We start from the raw sequence: 21,465 nt of genomic DNA on the forward strand, positions 1-21,465 counted from the left end.
GTCAGTTGTGTTAAGGTCTTGGGTCTTATTACACACACCTGGCCATGCTTTAAATTTCTAATGCCTTTTTATTAAATATATATTAAATACATAAGTCCTCGTTCTTGTTCTTGCGTCAAGGATGAGCATCTTTTCTCTCTAAAGGTATTTCATAAGCTTTGAGGGTTTGTTGTTGTTGGTATCCCTGCGTCATTTCTGACGCTGCTTTGCTTTACCTCAGTCTCTGAAATACTTTGGTATCATGACCAATTCTGTCATTATTTAACATTCTGAAATTTCATTCATCAAAATATCACCAGCGTTTGGCACTAACTAATGTTGATTTTGTTTGTTTGTTTGTTTTGTTTTTCAACACAGGGTTTCTCTGTGTAGCCCTGACTGTCCTGGAACTGCTCTGTGGACCAGGCTGGCCTTGAACTCACAGAGATCCGCCTGCCTCTGCCTCCCAAGTGCTGGGATTAAAGGCGTGCGCCACCACTGCCTGGCTCGAATGTTGATTTTTAAAATTCCATATTAAGATGTTCTTCTCAACAACTCCTGAACTTTTTGGTTCCCTTATCACTGTGCCTGAAGTAAATGGCTCGCTCAACAGGCCCTCATCCCAGCCCCGAGGTGGATTCTCCAAGCCCGCTTCTTCTTCCCATTCTGTCTTGCTTTCTGGAACACTCAGAACTGAGGAGTAGGGGAGGTGTGGAAGAATGGTAGTGTGCTTAAAAGGAATCCCACACTAGCGCAGAATTGAGACATAGATGGTTGTTTATTTAGGGGTAGCCTCACAAATCAGAATCCTCTGCTTGAACGGAGACCAGAAACCGAATCCCGCAACCAGAACAGAAAGGCCGGACACATGCTTTATATCAGCATACATAGTATAAGAGGCCACACCCAGGGGGTGGATAACCTCTGGCTGTAAGACTTCCTACAGCAGTAGAGTGGACAGTCAGACCATGAGATGTCCCTAAGGACAGGACTCCCATTAGCTTACCCCATTCCTCGCTGCTTTCTCGGACTCTGGATTAAATAACTAACACCTGCTCAGGGGCCGGATGTGGTGGTCAGAGGGCCCGAGTCCCAGTCTGCACATCACAGGAAGTAAGCAAGAGACAAAGACTTCTGGAAGCAATTATCTGTGGGTGTGTGGAAGGAGCAGCGGCATTCAGTGAGCCCCCGGGGATTCAGTAACACCAGGGCTTAAAAACAAAGTCACATTCCTCAGCTCCACTCCGGGAAGGTTAGTTCAGTAGCACTGAAGCCTGGGATTCCTCTCAGTACCCCACAAGGGGCTGGAGAGAACATCAGAGCGCCGGCTGCTCTTCCAGGGGACCTGGGTACTGTCGCAAGTGTCCACAAAGCAGCTCACAACCGTCTGTAATTCCATTTTCCAGGGATCTGATGCTGCTCTGGCCTCCGCAGGCACCAGACACACATGTGGTACACAGACATACGTGCAGGCAAAGTACCTGTACGCATAAATAAAATGAAATAATTTCAAAAGCTAAAAGCCTGCACTTGGGGTAGGGGCGTAGCTCAATGGGGGAGTATTTGCCCAGCATGTGTGTGAGACCCTGGGTTCCATTATCGCTCCCGTGAAAAAGGAGATAAGTAACAAAACTCTGCATGTGGTTGTCTGGGTATGAGAGCTTCTGGGGTCTAAGATGTCCAGGCGATTTTGAGTTTGTTTTTTTTTTTTTAATTTATTATGTATACAATGTTCTGTCTGTGTGTATGCCTGCAGGCCAGAAGAGGGCACCAGACCCCATTACAGATGGTTGTGAGCCACCATGTGGTTGCTGGGAATTGAACTCAGAACTGTTGGAAGAGCAGGCAGTGCTCTTGACCTCTGAGCCATCTCTCCAGCCCCAATTTTGAAGTTTTTAAATGAGATTTGTTTTTCATTTATTTTGTATTTATGTGTATGTGTGTGTGTTTCTGAGAGTCTATAGCATAAGTGTGCAGGTGTCCTCAGAGGCCAGAACAGGGTGTCAGATCCCCCGAAGCTGCAATTACAGGTAGTTATGAGTCAGTGAATGTGGGTGCTGGGAACCCCACTCAGGTCTGGAGGAATTCATATTCATTTCACCGCAGAGCCATCTCTGCAGTCTCTCCAGCCAGCTTTATAATGGTGAGGAATGCTGGGATAGGGAGATCGCAGAGTTAAGGCCTGAGAGGGGTACAGGGTGATTTCAAGACTAGCCTGGGCAACTTAGTCTCAAAACTGGACCGGTGTGGTCGTACATGTCTGAATCCTAGCACTCAGAAGGCAGAGGCAGGAGGATCTCTATGAATTCGAGGCTAGCCTGAGTTTCATGGCCACCAGGGCTGGGTAGAGAGACCCTATCTCAAAAAATAAAATAAAATGGTTAAAAAAGAGTTAGGTATATTATTCAGTGGCATGGGAGACCCAAAGTTGAATACTTAATACTAAAACAAAAAATGAGGTGTGATAGTTCACACATGTAATCCCAGCACTCAGAAGGCTGAGGCAGGAGGATTACTACTAGTTCAAAGACAGTCTGGACTACGTAGTAAATTCTAGAACAAAAAGTGAGATCTTGTCTCAAACTTTCTGAAAGAAATAGCTAACAGTGGCCAGGGTGGTAGCCAGGAAAATGTGTCACGTGGAAATACTTGAGCACGTGACTTCTACCGTCTGGAGGCTTCATGACCCCTTTCACAACCACTCACCAAGAGGTCACACTGCAGCTAGGCATGGTGGTACATGCCCTTTTTTTGCTTTTGTTTTGTTTTTGGAGACAGGGTTTCTCTGTAGCTTTTGAGCCTGTCCTAGAACTAGCTCTTGTAGACCAGGCTGGCCTTGAACTCACAGAGATCCACCTGCCTCTGCCTCCCGAGTGCTGGGATTAAAGACATGTGCCACCACTGCCCAGCTGGCATATGCCTTTTGTCCCAGCACTATGGAGGCAGAAGCAGGCAGATGTCTGAGTTTGAGGCCAGCTTGGTCTACAGACTGAGTTCTAGGACAGCCAGAGATACACAAAGAACTCTGTCTCAAAAAATAAACAAATGAATCAATTTTTAAAAAAGAACAAGGCCATCTGAGAGAAGGCTCCTCTATGGAGTTGTCCCCTGCTCTGTCTAAGAAGTGGGAGGTGAAGGCTTAGGATGAAATCTCTCTGAAATATGTTTCAGATGCTACATCAGGAAGGAGTCAGCGTATCCTTAGTGGGCCGGAGTGGGACCTGTCCCACGCTAGGTGCAGCTGCCTGGACAAATATAAACCCTGGGGCTCAAGGCTCCAGTGAATCAGTGGCTCAGCTGCCAGCCCTGTGGGCCTGCTGTGGGCTGGGCTGAGTCAGGCACGGGGGCCTCTGCCAAGAATGGAGGTGGGAAAGCAGCTGCACTAAAGGAAACCCATGACAGCCGGGAACCAGAGCCAGGGCTCTGGGGATCTTGCAGGCTGTCTTCTGGCTTGCATCCCTTTCTGGTGGCCCTCTAGAACCCAGAGGAGCCCAGGAGACTATAGACTGGACAGTGAAGAGACTTGAGTCCTGGTCCCTGGAGGCTTGGGGGGGGGGGGAGACTCTTAGGTTGCTTCTGGGTTCAGAGAACGCTCTCGATATGGCTGTTTCTGGCAGCTGTGGAGCTGAGATGGACAGAAGGAATGGTCTTATTTTTGCCTCGTGTTGCTTGGCACCCGCACTGCAGTACCTGTGTCCCTTTGTATTGCTTGTCTCCTCCCTCCTTAGAGCCAGGCTGTCTTGTGGTCCTTGCCTGCCTGCAGCAGGTACTCCTCCTCCTCTGAGGGAGCAAAGGAAGGAGGGGCTCCCCATCCCTCGTGGTCTCCAGTGGTGTTAGAGGGAGAACCCATCCGGGTGGACTCAGGTAGCCCCGAAGGACCTCTGCTCCATTTACCTGGTGCCAGGGTCTCTAGGGAGTCTGTGTCTATTTCTCACCTGTTTCTGCCCTAAGCAGCGTTCACCCAGGGCTGCCGATTGCCCACCCATGAGACAAGATCTCTCACTAAACCCAAAGCTTCTCGTTGGGCTAGGCTAGCAGGACCCACCTATCTCCGCTCTTCAGCACTGATTACCAGGGCGTGGCCCTGCCCTGCTTGTATGTGGTTGCTGGGGATTTGAACTCAGGTCTTCTTGCTTTCATAGCAAGCTCTCCTCCCCGCAGGATGTCTGCTTGCTTGCTTAGTCAGAATCCCATCCTGCAGTCAACATAGGAGCTTGCTATAGCCTGTAGTCAAGCATGTTGTCCTCCTGCATCAGACTCCTGCGTATTGGGATTACAGGTATGTTGACTCCCAACTCACAATGCTGTTTAGACGTCAGTTTCCCCAGCGACTAATGATGCTGAAAGTTTTCCTGTGTTTTGATTGGCTATTTGTGTATCTTCCTTGGAGGAGAGTCTACTACCGACTTTTCTGTTTTTTAATCAGGTTGTCTGTTTTGTCTTGGGAAAATCCTTGAGCCTCGCGCCCAGGTTTCATTGTGCTGCAGATGCTGTTGGCTCAGGGACGATGCCCGGTCAGGTCCGTGAAGGCTGGCCCTGGCAGGACTGCAGGGGTGCACGCTGGGTGTGAAATGGGCTGTGGTCCACAGTGGCCAGCCATCCTGGTTTTCCTATGAAGGTCTTTTGAAGAAAGAGACTTGCCAGGAGGGTGATGGATGGGGGAGCAAACCTTTAATCCCAGCACTTTAATCCCTCTCTCTGAGGAGAGAGAGAAGAAGGAGGATCCCTGTGAGTCCAAGCACTACAGAGCAAGTTCCAGGCCAGCCAGAGTTACATAGAGAAGCCCTGTCTCAAAACAAACAAACAACAACAAAACAACTCCCTTGCCAAAAACAAAGAGAAAGCCTTACTAGCTATGAGCACAGGTGTCTGCAGAGGTCAGAGGTGTTGGGTCCCTGGAGCTAGGATTATACACAGTCATGAGCACCTGACTAGGGTGCTGGGCACTGAACTCAGGTGCTCTTAACTTCAGAGCCATCTCTTCAGCTCCCCAGACACTCTCAACATGGACTTGCCAGTATCCTGGGATGTTTCTATGCTCCAGACACATAGGAGAGTCGGTCACTGTATTCTAGTACCAAGTGTGTGTCTTCTATTATCTGTGACTTCGTGTGTTAAAATTGATTCCCACGGCCCCACTTGTAAGTGCTATACTGGGGTTGTAAAGGTGGAGCCCTCAGGCTATCAGATTAATGCCCTTATAAAATAAAAATCCAACAACAAAATGCTATCTGTAAGTCTCTCATGGGAGATTAAATTCACTCACACCTCCTTCTAGGACTTCCTGATCTCCAGAACAGTGAGCAATAATTTTTTCTTGTTTACAAATTACCCAGCCTAAGGTATTTTGTTATAGCAGCCAAAACAGGCTAAGAGAGTATTCTTGCTAAGATATCACTCTAAATCAGTGTCTCCATCTGTAAAATGGGATAAATAAAGCCTCATAGAGTTATAAAAGCCAAACATGTTAAATGGCTGGGAGCAGAAAGATTGCTCCCAGGCTTTACCAGAAACTACAAAAATAGGATCTCAGGGACAAAGAAAACGCCCTGCCTGGGAGCCTGAGACACTGTCCCTTGGGTGTTCATGTGCAGTGGGGCAGAATCCCAGCCCTAAAATGCAGACTCGGATTCCCAGAGTCGGGAAGCACCATCAAACCTGAGCAGCACGGAGTCATACCTGTGGCTTTCACGCAGGGGCATCTGACATACAGAAAATGCGCTCACCACAGTGGTGTTTAGGAGAACACAACACACAGAAGCCAGCAAATGGCCAGTAAAAAGGAAATAGTTAAGAAAATGGTGGGGTGCCGGGTGTGGTGTTACACGCCTACTAATTCTAGTACTCAGGAGGCAGAGGTAGGTAGATCTCTGTGAGTTCAAGGCCAGCCTGGTGTACAGAGCGAGTTCCAAGACAGCCAGGACTGTTACACAGAGAAACCCTGTCTGGAAGAACTGGGGGGAAAATGAGAGAGAGAGAGAGAGAGAGAGAGAGAGAGAGAGAGAGAGAGAGAGAGAGAGAGAGAGAGAGAGAAGGTGGAGTGTGGTGGTTTACACTTGGAATTGCGATCCTTAGGAGGCTGAGGCAGGAGGATGTCTGGGAGCTGAAGGCCAGTCTGGGTACATACAGTGACTTTGTCTTAAAAACAGAGCAAAGAGTGGTTTTCTTCTATTTGGACCATCAGGAAGCTTTTATGAATGGTGACCACTTTTATGAATGGTGACCACTTTCACCATCAGAACCTACTTCGTCTGTCTGTTTTGTGAGACTCCCATTGCATCAAGCTAGACTGACCGGCCCCGGAGCCTCAGGGATTCTCTCGTCCCTTCTTTCCCTGTGCTGAGATTCTGAGGGTATGCCATGATGCCTGACTATTTATGTTGATATTGGAACTGAGACCTCAAAAAAATTAATTAATTATAAACAGAAAGGTTTATTTACCTCACGGTTCTGGAAGGCCAAGATTTGGGGCTGCATCTGGCAAAAGCCTCACCAAGAGTTATAACGTGGCAGGGAAACAGGTGGTAAGACGGCTCAGTGGGTGAAGGGCTGTGCTGGGTGCTTTTTGTCAACACAGACCTAGACATATCTGGGAAGAGTCAATCTTAACTGAGAAAGTGCCCAGATAAGATTGGCCTGCAGCTAAGGCTGTAGATTCTTGTCTTGATTAATGACTGGTGTGGGAGGGGCTGACTCACTGTGGGCACAGGGCCAATCTTGGGCAGCTGGTGTTGGGTTCTGTAAGGAAGCAGTTAGAGCAAGCCTTGGGGAGCAAGCCAGTAGGAGCACTCCTCAGGGTCTCTGCCTCCAGATTCCTGCCCTGACTCCCTCGTGCTGGCCTGTTACCTGCAAGGAAGAGGAAGTAAACCCTTTCTACCCTCAGTTGCTTTTGGCTGTGGTGTTTTACAATAGAAACCCCAGGATGACCCGAGTTCAATCCCCAGGACCCACATAGGAGAAAGAGACCTGACTCCTTCCTGTCAGCCTCACACTCACCACGGCACAGACACAACGAGATAAGTGGGATTTGTAGTCTTGTTTGTTTCTCAAGACAGGGTTTTTCTGTGTTGTCCTGGCTGTCCTGGAACTCGCTTTAGAGCAAGCTGGCCTTGAACTCACAGAGATCTGCCTGCCTCTGACTCCCAAGTGCTGGAATTAAAGGCGTGCGCCACCACTGCCTGGCCAGAGCATCTCTTTCTTTTTAACATTTGTGTAGTATGTGTGCCGTCACAAATGTGTGAAGGTCACAAACATGCATTTTGGGAATGGGTTTTCTCCTTCCACTGTGTGGGTTCTGGAGATAGAACGTCCATCTCAGGCTCAGTGGCAAGTGCCTTCACCCACTGGGCTGTCTTTCCAGCTCAAAACAGGTGATTCAGATGTTCTGTTTTCTCTTGATCCAGAATGGACAACTGAAGTCACCTGCCCAGGGTCACACTTGCAGTGAGTGGCAGAACCCAGACAAGAATGTCAGTTCTGCTTCATAATCTAGCTCTTAGCCACCATCTCCGTAAGGATGAATGATGTCTGGATAAGACCTTTTTTTTTTTTTTTAAATCTGTAGTTTTATTTTTTTATATATTTTTCTCTGCATAAGCAGCCCGGAGAATCTTCTGGAGATGCTGGCTCTGACTCTGCAGGGTTGGGCTGACCAAGGCCACTGCACTCTCCTGCCTCCCCTCTAACCCTCTTCCTGCTGGCCTGCCTGCCTTTTCCTGTTTATTTACAGGTTTTCCTTTTGGCCTCTGGCTGTCCTGTAACTCACCCTATAGCTTAGGCTGCCCTTCAACTGGTAGCAATCCCCCTGCCTCAGTTTCCCAAGTACTAAAATTACACAATGAGACCCCACATCTGGATTTTTTTTCTTTTCTTTCATTTTGAGACAGGGTCTCACTATGTCACCTGGCTGGAATGGGACTTCATATGTAGCCCAGGCTTCCCTGAATTCACAGAGATCTCCCTGGCTCCACCCCCTGCGCTTTGGGATTCAAGGGGTGCACTACTACACCTGGCCCAGAACGCTGCATTTCCAGTGGGCTCCCAAGTGTCTGCTGTCTCTGTCCCAGGAACATTCTGAGTAGCTGGGATCTGGAACACGTTCCCGATGGGTTTGTAAACCCTCGTGGACTGGGGTGATTGAGAGCCCGCCTCTCAGCATCACTTCCCCGGTTGGCCCCAGCTGCCTAAGTGCTGTGCTAACAAGCCTGGCCAGCCAAGCTCTCCTGCCAGCCCTGCGGGTGCCCTTGGTTACTTGCCCAGCATCCCTGTCAGCCAGTTGGCTGGCAGGTGACAGGATGCTTGTGACAGCTTAGCTGGAGTTCCTTTCCAGAAACATCCTTAAGCTCAGCCAAAGTCAATCCGGTGCCACTGTCAGAGTGAAGAGCCTGCAGGATCTCGGGGCATCGTGAGCACTGAGGGAGAGGAGCCCTTGCTATGCAGATCCTGGACTGCAATGTGTATGTGGGGGGGGGTGTTTGAGGAGGCGGTCTGTGCTGTCACGACATTTCATGGAGAAGCCCAGCAAAATCATCTAAGAACTCGCGCTTATGGGACACCTGCTGTGGGCACTGAGCCAAGAGCTCTCCGTTTGTCCTGTGCCGTGGAATGCTTTCAAGACTGCGGCATTGGAGAAGGGACTGCGACCAGGAAGAAGAGTGATGTTTCTTCACCAACCATCGTCATGTCTGCGTTTCGAACTTGGATCAGGCTGACACCAAAGCCCGCACACTTGATCGTGGAGCAGTGGTTTTTCAAATGACGCCCCCACAGAACCCTAAGAGTTCCCGGAGATGCCCCCATGGGTTGCTGTGGGGTGGAGGGTGCTGGAGAAGGCACCAGAAGGTAGGGAGTGGCTTCGCTGGGATGTGATGTAGGTGCTGAGCTGCCACGGAAGAAAGAAAAGGTTGGAGCTCACCCCACTGCCTGTGAAACAGGAAGATTATTGGCCAGGGCTTTGTGACGTGTCATGGATGCTGCCTCCTTCACTAGACTTCCTGACCCTCTTTGAGGTGTCAAACCAGCACTGCCCCAGTCCCAGCACCTGGGGACCACCCTCTGGGGTAGCAAACAGCAGGTTGTATACAGCGATGGCCTGTGCTTTCTGAATAAGACACACACACAATATTGATACATTGTACAATATATTAACTGTAAATCATTACAGGGAGACTGACTAGGGCTTGCTTTCCCACCCCAGCCCCTTTTCTTTCTGTTTTTATTTATTTATTTGAGATAGAGTCTCACACAAGGGAGGCTGCCCTCAGACTTGCAATGTAGCCAAGGCTAGCCTTGAGCTCCTGATTCTCCTGCCTTTTCCTCCCAAGCACTGGGATCCCAAACATGTATCGCCATGCCCTGCTTTGATATTAAGTAGAATGCACACACATTCAGCCCTTGTAGCAAATGCCGCAGTGACTGGGCCTTAAGACACACAGTAACTCTCTTCCCTCGCAGGGAATAGTATGAACAAGGGCTGTTAAAGAGTCTCCTTGAGCCGGGCGGTGGTGGCGCACGCCTTTAATCCCAGCACTCGGGAGGCAGAGGCAGGCGGATCTCTGTGAGTTCGAGACCAGCCTGGTCTACAAGAGCTAGTTCCAGGACAGGCTCCAAAGCCACAGAGAAACCCTGTCTCGAAAAACCAAAAAAAAAAAAAAAAAAAAAAAAAAAAAGAGTCTCCTTGATCTGGGAAGTTTCCCTCTGTCCGGCTGCTCTGCAATCTGCAACCATGCCTCCCATTTTTGTAATCTAAGATGGTGGTTTCCATTCTAGCCATCACATCTGCATCCTGTTTGGACCCGGTGAGGGCACAGAGTTCTGCTGCTCTCCCATTGGTCATACAGCCCTGTGGGTGGGAGGACTAGTGGAGATCCGGTCAGGCTGGATGGCCCGCACTTAGCTAAAGTGGAGCAGCTGCTGTTGGAGTAAGATGAGACAGTGGTGACTGCAAGACTGTTATCCACCTCTGCCACAGTGGACATCCTCATCAGGACCGCTGGGGTAGGTAGTGGCAACTGGGAAGTGTCCTCGAGGGTCATTCCAAGCTATGGGACCCTTCGTTCATGTTCAGTCAAGAAACCAGCCATGGCTGATTTTGTATAAGAAGCAAACAAGCATGGTGGCCAGGGAACAGTTGCCCAGGGAAGACTGTTCCGTGTAAGGTCCCTTCCGTTTCCAGCAGCCATCTTAGCAGCGTCACAAGGAAGGTCTAGACCCTGCGGATCCTAGACAGCTGTGGGAATCAGAGCTGTTGAGCCTGTCTTCCCAGGCAGCCTCAGTTCTGGTCTCGTTTCCATGCTTCATGAGTTGGAGCAGGAAGCAGGGGGCTGTTCCTTCTCCTGTCTGGGGACCAGTGGCTCCTGTGGCCAAGGCAAGATAGCAGTTTTAACTCAGCTCTTCAGCCACTAGTTTCTCACCCATTCGGTTTTACTGTCCCTCTGGAAGGATGAGATTGGCTTAGGCTGCAAAAGCAACAGATGCATGATGTGTGTGTATGTGTGTGTGTGTGTGTGTGTGTGTGTGTGCACATGATGTGTATGTGTGTATGCACGCACATACATATTGGTCTGACTGAGGAAGCACCAGGTTGCAGAACATGGCAGATGTGGCCTGAGATGAGGCAGATGTTCTTGAATAATGGGGTTTGAGAACTCTAAAACACACCTGCAGCTGGGTGTGGTCCACACATACACAGCAAGACTTGCTTCAAGAAAATGAACAAGGAAAAAGGGGCTTGAAAAACCAAAAAAAAAAAAAAAAGAAAGAAAAAAGAAAAGGAAAGAAAGAAAGAAAGAAAGAAAGAAAGAAAAGAGTCTGCAAAGGGCAGAGGGTATCCATCTGAGGTATGTATAGCCCCTCAACCGTCCAGGAGAGCATCTTGTAATCCACAAGCCAGGACGCGAGTGAGCCATACTGTGTTTACAAGGTACCCAGCCTTAGAACCTATGAGGAGGACAACAGACAATAGAGACGAAAGGCCCAAGATCTTGACCTTGAGGCATTCCCGATCAGTTGTGCTGTGAAGACACCTTGGTCTGCTTTCCTCACTTCCCTCCCTGCTTCCTCAGGCCCTAGCCCCTCAGATGATCCAGGCAGACTGAAGCTGACTTCTGTCTTCCAAGCTTCCTGAAGGACCTTGGGGCCAAGTCGTCTTTCTGAACTTGAGCAAGGAGACATGCAGCCCTCTTCAGCACTGGGGTTATCATGGTGTGAGGACCATGAGCTTGATGTGTCTGTCCTCCCCAGACCCTGACCCCTGCTAGACTCCCAGTCACTGGCTGACAAGCTCTTCCTCGTTCCCCCAAAGCATCACTTTCTCAGATAAGAGCTTAAGGAACCAAGGTGGCAGTCTGTGGCTGGGGTGTCCTCACAGGGAACGTTCTCCATGGACTCAGACTTCCAGAGCCACTGATGGCTTCCGTGTCACCTGCCATCAGGAGTGAAGGGAGGTGACCTTACCTGCTGGAGCCACACTGTGCTTCTACATCATGACTCAGGACCATGGGCTTTAAGATGGCTCAACTGTGCCACAGTTTCAGGTACTGGTGGTGAGGTGCAAGGGACCCTGTCCCTGAACTCTGTCTGTCCCCAACATGAAAGGCATTTGATGTAGCTTTTTGAGATGGTTTCACTGTGTTGGCCAAGGCTGCCTTGAATCACATGGTCCTCCCACTCCGGCCTCCTGAAGATCTGGGGTTCCCAGGGTGTACCACAGCACCCGGAGACATGAGAGATTAGGGAAGTATCCCAGGTCACCTTCTAGTGAGACAGCTGCCAAAAGACCCAAGGGACAGTAGACAGAGCACAGATCACATACCTACATGGGGTCAAATCATAGTGATCCGAGGCCTTAATTTCCCTGCTTAAAAAATGGAGGGCCAGGTGTGGTGGCGCAGTACTCAGGAGGCAGAGGCAGGTGGATCTCTGAGTTCGAGGCCAACCTGGTCTGCAGCGTGAATTCCAGGACAGCTTGGACTACACAGAGAAACCCTGTCTCGAAAAACAAAACAAAAGAAGAAAGAATATGGGCCTCTGGAATGGCTGGCAGTGCTGCCTGTGAAATACCAGCTGGTTTCTGTGCCCGCACCACGAATATTGCCTGCCCGTCTTCTGCCTCCCATCTCCCACCACAAATACAGCCTGCCCCTCTGTCTGCCTCCCATCCCCCAGCTTCACCCTGACGTGGGTTGCTATGCCCGAGTGTCCCCTAAGCTCCATCTGGTCCCTCTTCCCACCTAGTATTCCTCGGCCAGGACGCTGGATAGGTGTAGCTCCTGACTTTGGAGAGTCACCTGTGCCGGGAGAAGGGGCAAGTGAGGGGCTGTGTGGGGCCTGAGGGTGACTTTGTGTGGTGACATCTGGTGTAGTAATCTCTGGCAAGCCATTGTGCTGGTGTTGCCGGGGCCTGAGCAGAGCCTGGTCTGGACTACCTACAATCCTCACAGAGATTCTCCCTGCTCTCTGGGAGTGGCTGGCTCTTGGAGAAAATTGAAGCTCAAGAAGTCACTGTGGTTGAGGTTATAATTTACCTGTGTCCCTAAAAGGCAATAGGGTTGAATTTCAGTCCCCATGAGGAAGTATTATGAAAATGGGAACTTAATCTACCATGAAAAAGTAGGGCCCTTGGGAGGTGAGGTTGTCCCCACTGACCCAGAGCAGCATGTGGCCGTGGGCACCTGAATTCATTCATTTTACACACACACACACACACACACACACACACACACACACACACACGAAGCATTTATTCTCCCTCACACCTAGAGACTGAAGCCTCTCTCTCAGGAGGCCCTGGGAAGGGCCCGTCCTTGCAGCCTCTTAGCTCCTGGTGACTCCTGGCCTAGGAACATCTGTCCAGGCTCTCTATGGTCACATGACTTCCTGTGCCTCCTCGTTTTCTCTTCCTGGCCCTCTCTCTCTCCAATGACAAAGACAGCAGCCCTTGGATCAGGGCTTCCCTAATCCAGGGTGACCTGGCGTTCCCTTGACTCTACTTACCTGCAGAGACTGCTTTCCAGGGAGGGCACCCTCTAGGTACTAGGGAATGGGCTTGAATGCCCCTTTAGGCAGGCTGGGCCACCTTCCGCCACTGTGCCCAAGGACAGGACATCAGAGCTTGCTTGTCATTCCTTCCCTTCACTGTCCCCAGGACTTTAGCCTTCAGGGAGGCAGGTTTATTTCCAAACTCTCAACCCACCGTGGACCCGGACTCCTCACTAGTCTCTCAGCCATTGGAGGGCCACTGTACCCCAAACACGGTTTGCTGGTATTTCTTTTGTCGCCCTCCTGGAGACCAAACCCTGAGCCTTGCACATGCTCTACCGCTGAGCTATGTCCCAAACTTGGTTTTGTTTGTGTTTATTTTTTGTTTTGAGGTGGAGTCTCAATAAGTTACCTGAGCTGACCCTGACTCTATGAACCTCAGGCTGGCCTTGAACTTGTCACCCTCCTGCCTCAGCCTCCCAGGTTCCTGGTACTCCGTGTATGCTCCAGCACACCCGAGTCCTGCCCACTTCTTGAGCACGGATGAACAGTGAGGGAGAAACCTTGGTCCACAGCTGCAGAGGTGACTCCCTTGATCTCACATATTAAGAGCGCAAGTTGAAGCTGCCACAGTCATTAAGCCAGCACAGTGGCTCACGCCTGCAATCTCAAGCGCTTGCAAGGTGGAAGCGGGGTGAATATTGGGAGTTCAAGGCCATCCTTGGCTACAAAGCAAGTTCTAGGCCAACTTGAGCTACATGAGGCACTGTGTTAAAAACAACAAAATGTCAGACTTAATAGCATCTAAACTTGATTTCATTTTTTTCACAGAGACCAGATTCCCTGGAGCCGGAGTGATAGGCGGCTGTGAGCCCTGCCATGTGGGTGCTGGGAACTGAACGCTGACCCTCTGAGGAGCAGCAAGCACTCTTAGCTGTCACGCCAGCCCAAAGCTGACCTTTATTAAATAAACTGTTATTTTGTTTGAAACGGGGATGCAGAGAGACAAGCTGCAGGCTTGCCATAGCAGGTGGTCCCTGCAGAACCTCCTATGTTCCTTCTCTCCAAGCCCACCCCAACCCTAAGTCTCCAAAATGTGTTCAGAGGGTGTTGCTTGTCAACATGAGTCTGCTGCCTTGTAGGCGCTCAGTGGCAGGGGACCCAGCTCCTGCTCCCACTGAGCTCAGGCCAAGGGCTGGCTGGGCAGCTGGCAGCTCGACAGGAAGAACATGGTTCGCTCTGCTGTGCCTGCAGCCTGATTAATGACCCGTGGTACAGGGCATCACTGTACCCTAGGTGGCCTTGGAGCCTCTGACCTCGCTGCTATTGCTGCTAAGCCTGCTGTGAGGTGTTCTTGGGCCAGCTCCAGACATGCTGAGACACAGCCCAGCTCACTAGCTTCCCCATTCTTTCTGCCAGCCACTTCCCTGGCCTGCTATCAGCCCTGGCCCCAGATGCTCCTCCAAGGGAGACTATGGAACGAACCCAGCCTGCTGTGGTATCCCCATCAGCCACATAGGGAGATACTAAATTACCCCTTGAGGAACTCCTGGCTTCTTTCTTCTTTCCCTCCATCTGGTGACCACAGCGAGAGCATTGCGGCTCTCGGCTCTGCTCATGCCTGCGGCTGAGTGTTCCGTTGTCTGTGTCCTGTCTCCTCCGTCAGACCAGCAACTCCCGAGACTAGCGGCCGCCTTCTCCCTCGGACATCTAAGACCTCTTTGTAGTTGTTTTTCACTTTTTTCCTGGGGCAGGTCAGAGATTATGTGTCGTTCCTTGTGGTCTGGGCACGCTTCTTTTAGTCAAAGGCTTTATCTGCGGTTCCCCATCATGTCCCCAATGCTGAACTTGGCCTTGGTTCACGCTCTGAAACACTCAGGGTTACAGGAGAAGCCTCTGGCTTGTCTGGGCAGGACAGAGCTGAACCCAGATGGAGCAAGTGTAGATTTGGCTAAGGCCAGATCTGTTGAGGAATAACTGAGGACCGTGCTTTCAAGGGGTGTTCTGAAGCTCCTGGGCCTAAAGCGGTGGCTCCCGTGCTCTGGGCCAGAGGATCCGGGGAACTCTGGGTAGGGAGGGGCAGAGGGTAGGGACCAGTTCACCTGGCTTATTACACCTCCTCTGGGCTCTGTCTCTGTCCCCCGCAGGAGGACAACCACAACTACTATGTGTCCCGTGTCTATGGCCCCGGTGAGCGTCGCAGTCGAGATCTGTGGGTGGACATGGCTGCTGCCAACCGGAGCCACGTGAAGGTCCACAGGATCCTCTCAAGCTCTCACCGGCAGGCTTCGGTGAGTGCCTAGGCCTACCAGGACAGCCTGGGCTGGCTGACTGAGGCTAGGCCAGCAGTGGCTGCCCAGAAGTGGACATGGTTATGGCCTGAGGTCTGTAGGTACAGTCAGAGAACACTCAGTGTGGGCACCCAGCTGTAGTCTAGGGAGTCTGACCCTGGATATGCTGGTGTCCACACTGTTCAGACAAGTCTGGAGCAGGGAGGATGACCAGCCTTCGGCTGGCAGCTCCACCCATGGGGATTCTCTCCTGTCCCTGCAGAGAGTGGTCTTGTCCTTTGATTTCCCTTTCTACGGGCATCCTCTGCGGCAGATCACCATAGCAACTGGAGGTAAGGAAAAACCAGTGAGGCTGGGGGATGACTTGGAGGTCTCATCCTGACTCAGAGAGGCTGTTGAGGGACTCACGGGAGACAGGAGGATAGGTGGGCTGGGGATGCAGTCAGGGAGTGTCCCGTTCAAATCAGGTGGCCTGTGTGTGTGTGCCTGTGTGCTTGCCTGCGTGTATGTGTGCCTGCGTGTATGTGTACATGCGTGTAAGTGTGCCTGCGTGTATGTGTGCATGCATGTATGTGTGCCTGCGTGTATGTGTGCCCGCGTGTATGTGTGCCCGCGTGTATGTGTGCCCGCGTGTATGTGTGCCCGCGTGTATGTGTGCCTGCGTGTATGTGTGCATGCATGCATCCATCCTGCTGGACAAACACGTCAGTATACATAGCTCTGGGGTCTCTATTCTGAGTCTGAGCCCGAGGAAGCAAGGACCAGTGTCCCTGTTGATATGAGAAGTTTCTTTGATTCCTGTCACGTTCATTCTGTTTCCCACTTCCCCGAAACTGGGGAGGATGGGAGTCAGTTCCCCTTCCTTCTCCTACCCAGAGAGAAAGGACAAACATTCTCTAGTCTGAGCCATTTTTCTCTCACCAAGTCACTGGGTGAGGAAGGGGATGAGGCAGCAAGGCTCACTTTAAGCTCCCGCCCGTGGGAGACAAAGACAAAAACAAAAACCCTAGAGGCAGCCCCTCGAGCCATTTCTGGTGGCACCCTTAAACCTCTCTCCCTTAGGCTTCATCTTCACTGGTGACGTGCTCCATCGGATGCTCACAGCCACCCAGTACGTGGCACCCCTGATGGCCAACTTCAACCCTGGCTACTCTGACAACTCCACAGTCGCCTACTTTGACAATGGTGAGGTCTGATCTTAGGGTATATTTCACCTAATCCCAGAGTGTCCTGGCCTAGCCCCTTCCCGGGAGCCCTAGGCAGACAGCCGCCTTTCCATTCTGCCCTATGCTGTCCTCTCTCCTGTAAAGGTGGAAAGGGCGGAAGCATTGCCGCCCACCCAGCATGGTTGAACGCTTTCCCAGAACCTCCCCTCCTTCTCTCATCAGCCCCCACCCACCGAGGAGACAGACATTTCCCCTTTTCCTTTTGTCTCCAGAGGTCAGGATAGTCAAGATAGAAGGGGCACACACACGGTAAGGGATGAGCAAGTTAGGGACCTCTGTAGCTCGGAAGCCAGGCTGATGCTGTGGTTGCCCAGTTCCTGCTTCTCAAACTCACAAATGGCCCCCATCTCTGATTACCGTGTCTGCTGGGTCCCCTTGCACTAGCCAGGTCTCTGTTCTTCTCCCCAGGGACAGTCTTTGTGGTTCAGTGGGACCATGTTTACCTCCAGGGCCGGGAGGACAGGGGCAGCTTCACATTCCAGGCAGCCCTTCACCAGGATGGCCGCATTGTCTTCGGCTACAAAGAGGTGAGCCTCTCCCTTATCCAGCAAATCTTTATAGCTGATATGCAGTGTGGTAGGCACAGGGCTTGGTGCCAAGACAGCTCCGGGCTTGTCTGTGGACCTGGGGCTTAGGCAGCTACAAATCTCATCAAGAGAGATGATTACAGACTGGAAATGCCATATTGATTAGTGCCCCTACATAAAGGCTAAAAGCGCGCTGTGGGGATCTTCACATTGTCAGAGGCCGGGAGAAAAGAGTTGAGAACCCCAGGATGAACAAGAGTGAGGGGAGAAAAGGAAAATGCGGTCTCAGGGTTCTGTTGATGTGAAGAGACACCGCGGCCACAGCAACTCTTGTAAAGGAAACATTTCGTTGGGATGGCTCACTTACAGTCCTGTATTGTCATGGTGGGAAGCATGGCGGTGTGCAGGCAAACATGGTGCAGGAGAGGTAGCTGAGAGTTCTTACACCTTGACTCACAGACAACAGGAAGCGGTCTATCTCACTGGGCATGGCTTGAGCATCTATGAGACCTCAAAGCCCTCCTCCACAGTGACACACTTCCTCCAACAAGACCACACCTCCTAATAGTGCCACTCCCTTTGGGGGCCACTTTCTTTCAATTCCACAAGGGCATCCAGAAGAGAGAATGGCCCACTCAGAGATCCTGTGGCAGGACAGAGCAGGGTCTACTACACAAAGTACTAGAAGAAGTGGAGAGGAGGGGGACAGGACGGGACAGGGGAACAACCAGATGTACCTTTGGGAAAGGACACTCTGGCTCCAGAGTGGAGAACAGACTCTTGGAGAACAAGGGAATGCTGGGAGGTGGCATAGGAAAGTGGCACTTTTAGGGAAGGGATGGGGGAGCCCCAGACAGATATAAGAGCCTTGGGCTAACCTCACAGTGTCTGGAGGTGAATGAGAAGAGGGAGGAAGAGAGTGAGAGGTTTCTGAGCTCCATAAGCCTCTCCACCCATGCGGCGATCCAGACTAGCCGGGCGATGGTGGCGCACGCCTTTAATCCCAGCACTCGGGAGGCAGAGGCAGGCGGATCTCTGTGAGTTCGAGACCAGCCTGGTCTACAGAGCTAGTTCCAGGACAGGCTCCAAAGCCACAGAGAAACCCTGTCTCGAAAAACCAAAAAAAAAAAAAAAAAAAAAAAAAACCAAAAAGCAGACTAGGCCAAATCAAACTGAACTAGGAAAGGCCCAGGTTTAACAGATACAGCACTCCGGGATGATTTTCCAGCCCCACAGAGGAGACAAGAAAGAGAGACTGGAAAACCACCTGTCTGTTTTCTGGGGTGCAGTTTAAATACCTTGTGGGAGTGGTCTTGAGCATCTCCAGAAGAGGAGTCATCATTTGGCAGATTTTCTGAGATTGGCAGGGTTTGGTGAGAGATGGGAGAGGGGGCTTGGGGTGGGACTTCCACCAGAATATTCCAGACTCTTTGGGTATATAGATGCCAGGGGCTGGGGTGAAGCTTCCACCAGAACAGAGAGGAAAGAAAGAGGGAGGCTAAGGGCGACTTCCGGCCTGTGTGGAGCGGGAGGGTCTGTGCGGGAGGCAGTGTGAAAGTCCTAGAATCTGGTTCCAGGTGTTCTCGTCCTCAAGCACTGAGCGGACATTTGGGTGTGGAGCTCTGAGTGGGGACTTGGAGGCCACAGATGGTTCCAGGGGGGTGGCAGGTGCCTCTTCTCCCCGCTGCAGATCCCTATGGCTGTCCTGGAGATCAGCTCTGCCCAGCACCCTGTAAAGGCAGGCCTGTCAGACGCCTTCATGATTCTCAATTCATCCCCAGATGTACCAGGTGAGTTCCCATACCATTACCTCTATGTTAGCTATTTTCCCCTTTCCTGTGGCAAAATACCCAGCGAAGACAGTGTGAGGAATGTGGGTTTGTTCTGGCTGACATACACAGTCCATGCAGTGAGCCCAGTGAGGAGACAGTGGGAGTGTGAGGTACTGGGCACGTGGAGTCCATAGTCAGGATGTAGAGAGAGGCGAAGGCTGGTGGTGTTCAGTCCTGATCCCTAACCCATGTCTGACACCACCCTGTATCCCAGGCCATTCTCCCTTCCTCGGCTGAACCTCTCTGGAAAAGATGTGTCTCCCATGTGATCCTAAATCTAATTAAGTTGACGATGGAGACAAATCCCCAAGCCCTCAGCATCCAGGACTTTTTTTTTTTTTTTGAGACAGGGTTTCTCTGTAGCTTTTTGGTTCCTGTCCTGGAACTAGCTCTTGTAGACCAGGCTGGCCTCGAACTCACAGAGATCCGCCTGCCTCTGCCTCCCGAGTACTGACTAGGACTCTTAAGAGTTCCCAGTGTCCATGGCTGCTCAAAAGCACCCACTTCCCCCAAGCCCCGCCCCTTTATCTTGTTTTAATATTTTAGGATCTTTTTCGTGGAGAACTGTTTCCTATCTTGGCTGAAGGTGTTGGGAGTTCTCTTTGACCTTTCTAAAGGTGAAGTTTGTGGCTCCCTTTGCTTCACGCTGTGTGGCTCTAAGCGGATCCCATTGTCATTTAAGTCCTAATTCTAATCCTAAATACTAGATTCAGGGCTGGTGGCCAGTGAGTGCAAGTCCCTGTGGTAAGTCTGTTCTGAGAACAGTTGTAGGTGGACCTGGCACGTGGTTCAGTGGTAGAGCCCTTGCATAACTGTGCAAGGCCCCGGGTTCCATCCACTGTCAAGGCAATAGTGAGAGGCACATTGGTGTATTCTTTCTGCGGAGGCAGTGTCCTGCCTGTCTTCACTGAGGTTTAGTTTGGTTTGGTGTTTTGAGACAGGGTTTCTCTGTGTAACAGCTCTGGCTGTCCTGAAACTTACACTGTAGACCAGGCTGGCTTCAACCTCACAGAGATCCGCCAGCCACTGCCTCTCAAGTGTTAGGATTACGGGTGTTTGCTGCCACCACCTGGCTCTTCACTGAGTTTTAAAATGGGCCACATAACATGGGCAAGGCCTTGGGCTAACTCTTTTGGACCCCAAAAAAATAATGTCACAGCCCCTGCTTTCAGGAGGTGGCACTTCAGAGGCTACAATGTCAGGATCCTTTATGTCTGTTCTGCTCGGCAAGCAGGGAATTCACTTGGATTAAGCTGAGTAGCAGTGAACCCTGGATGACTGTGGCTGACCGCTTCAGGGAGAGCCCTGTGGTCTGCAGAGTGCTATTTCCCTGGACATCCCACTGTCCAAGCCCAGAATGGGAGGAGCCTCTTCTGTGCTGCGCCCAGGGTCAGCTCTTTTCTGCCTGGGATGACAGAATGGAACTCTGTTTTCCTGATGGTGAAGCTCTCCAGCCATGTGGGTGTAGTGACATGTGTCTGTGATGTCACCACCCTGGTGACAGGCAGGAGGTCAAGGAGTTCAAAGCCAGGCTGGGTTGCAGGAGATGCTGTCTCAGGAAACAAAACAAACATGCAAACAAGAACCTGAGTTTAGATTCCCAACATCCATGTAAGTCTCCCACCCCTCTCCCATGAAGGCGCATGCCTGTAGTTGTAGCACTTAGAGGGCAGACACCTTTGAACTTGATGGACAGCTAGTCTTGCCCTGAGCTGCAGGTTCAGTAAGAAACTATGTCTCAAAAACTGAGGTAGAGAGCAATAGAGGAAGATGCTGGCGTCGGCCTCTGGCTTACTCATACATACACACAAACCCGTGCACCTCCCCACCCACCCCCACCCTCATACATACACACAAACCCGTGCACCTCCCCACCCACCCCCACCCTCATACATACACACAAACCCGTGCACCTCCCCCCCCCACAGAATGGAATATAATAAAGCAAAACAAAGAGCAGCAGCAAAAGGTGAGCCAGCCAGAGTCCTTCTGTCTGGGGGAGCCCTACTGAGTAGGCTGGGAGAGGTCTTAGGAGGGACCAGGGGAGCTTTGCTGGATTTCTTACCATTACCCCCTATGTAAACTGTCGCTTACATTGTGATCAGAGTCCGCAGAGCTGTGTGATGCAGAGAAAAGCCGTGTATGTCAGCAGCATCTGCTTGCAGAAGCGCTCAAATCCTCCACGGTGGCCTCAATGTTCTTCATCTGGCTGGAGATAGTGCCAAAACATAATTCCCTTCACTTGGTTTTAGTTGTTGTTGTTTTCATTTGTTTTTGTTTTTGGAGACAAGGTTTCTCTGTCTGTCCTGAAACTCACTCTGTGGACCAGGCTGACCTTGAACCTCTTCACTTGTCTTAAGACAAGTGGCCGGGTGGTGGTGGCACACACCTTCAATCCCAGCACTTGGCAGGCTGGTTTCTGATTTCAAGACTAGCCTGATCTACAGGGTGAGTTCTTGCAGGACAGTCAGGGCTACACAGAGAAACCCTATCTTGGATAAAGAATATTTCATGTAGCTGTCAAAGCTGACAGATTGTGAATCAGTGTGAAGTCACTGACGGCCAGATTATCCAGGACTCCAGACTGTAATATGAACTCTGGATGGCACCTGACTGGCCTCAGACGGCCCTA

General features: G+C 51.1%; 1 protein-coding gene across 1 annotated transcript in view; it reads left to right on the forward strand.

Annotated features, from left to right (window-relative positions):
- Plxdc1 (plexin domain containing 1) overlaps positions 1-21,465 on the forward strand; it is a 55,683-nt gene that overhangs the window by 10,137 nt on the left and 24,081 nt on the right. Inside the window, exons 3-7 of the mRNA XM_075990873.1 lie at positions 15,105-15,248; positions 15,511-15,580; positions 16,311-16,433; positions 16,883-17,001; positions 18,692-18,791. Coding sequence (XP_075846988.1) covers positions 15,105-15,248; positions 15,511-15,580; positions 16,311-16,433; positions 16,883-17,001; positions 18,692-18,791 — 556 coding nt within the window. The remainder of the gene's footprint in view (positions 1-15,104; positions 15,249-15,510; positions 15,581-16,310; positions 16,434-16,882; positions 17,002-18,691; positions 18,792-21,465) is intronic.

The sequence above is a fragment of the Microtus pennsylvanicus genome, chromosome 11, assembly GCF_037038515.1.
Source record: "Microtus pennsylvanicus isolate mMicPen1 chromosome 11, mMicPen1.hap1, whole genome shotgun sequence".
NCBI classification, from domain to species: Eukaryota; Metazoa; Chordata; class Mammalia; order Rodentia; family Cricetidae; genus Microtus; species Microtus pennsylvanicus.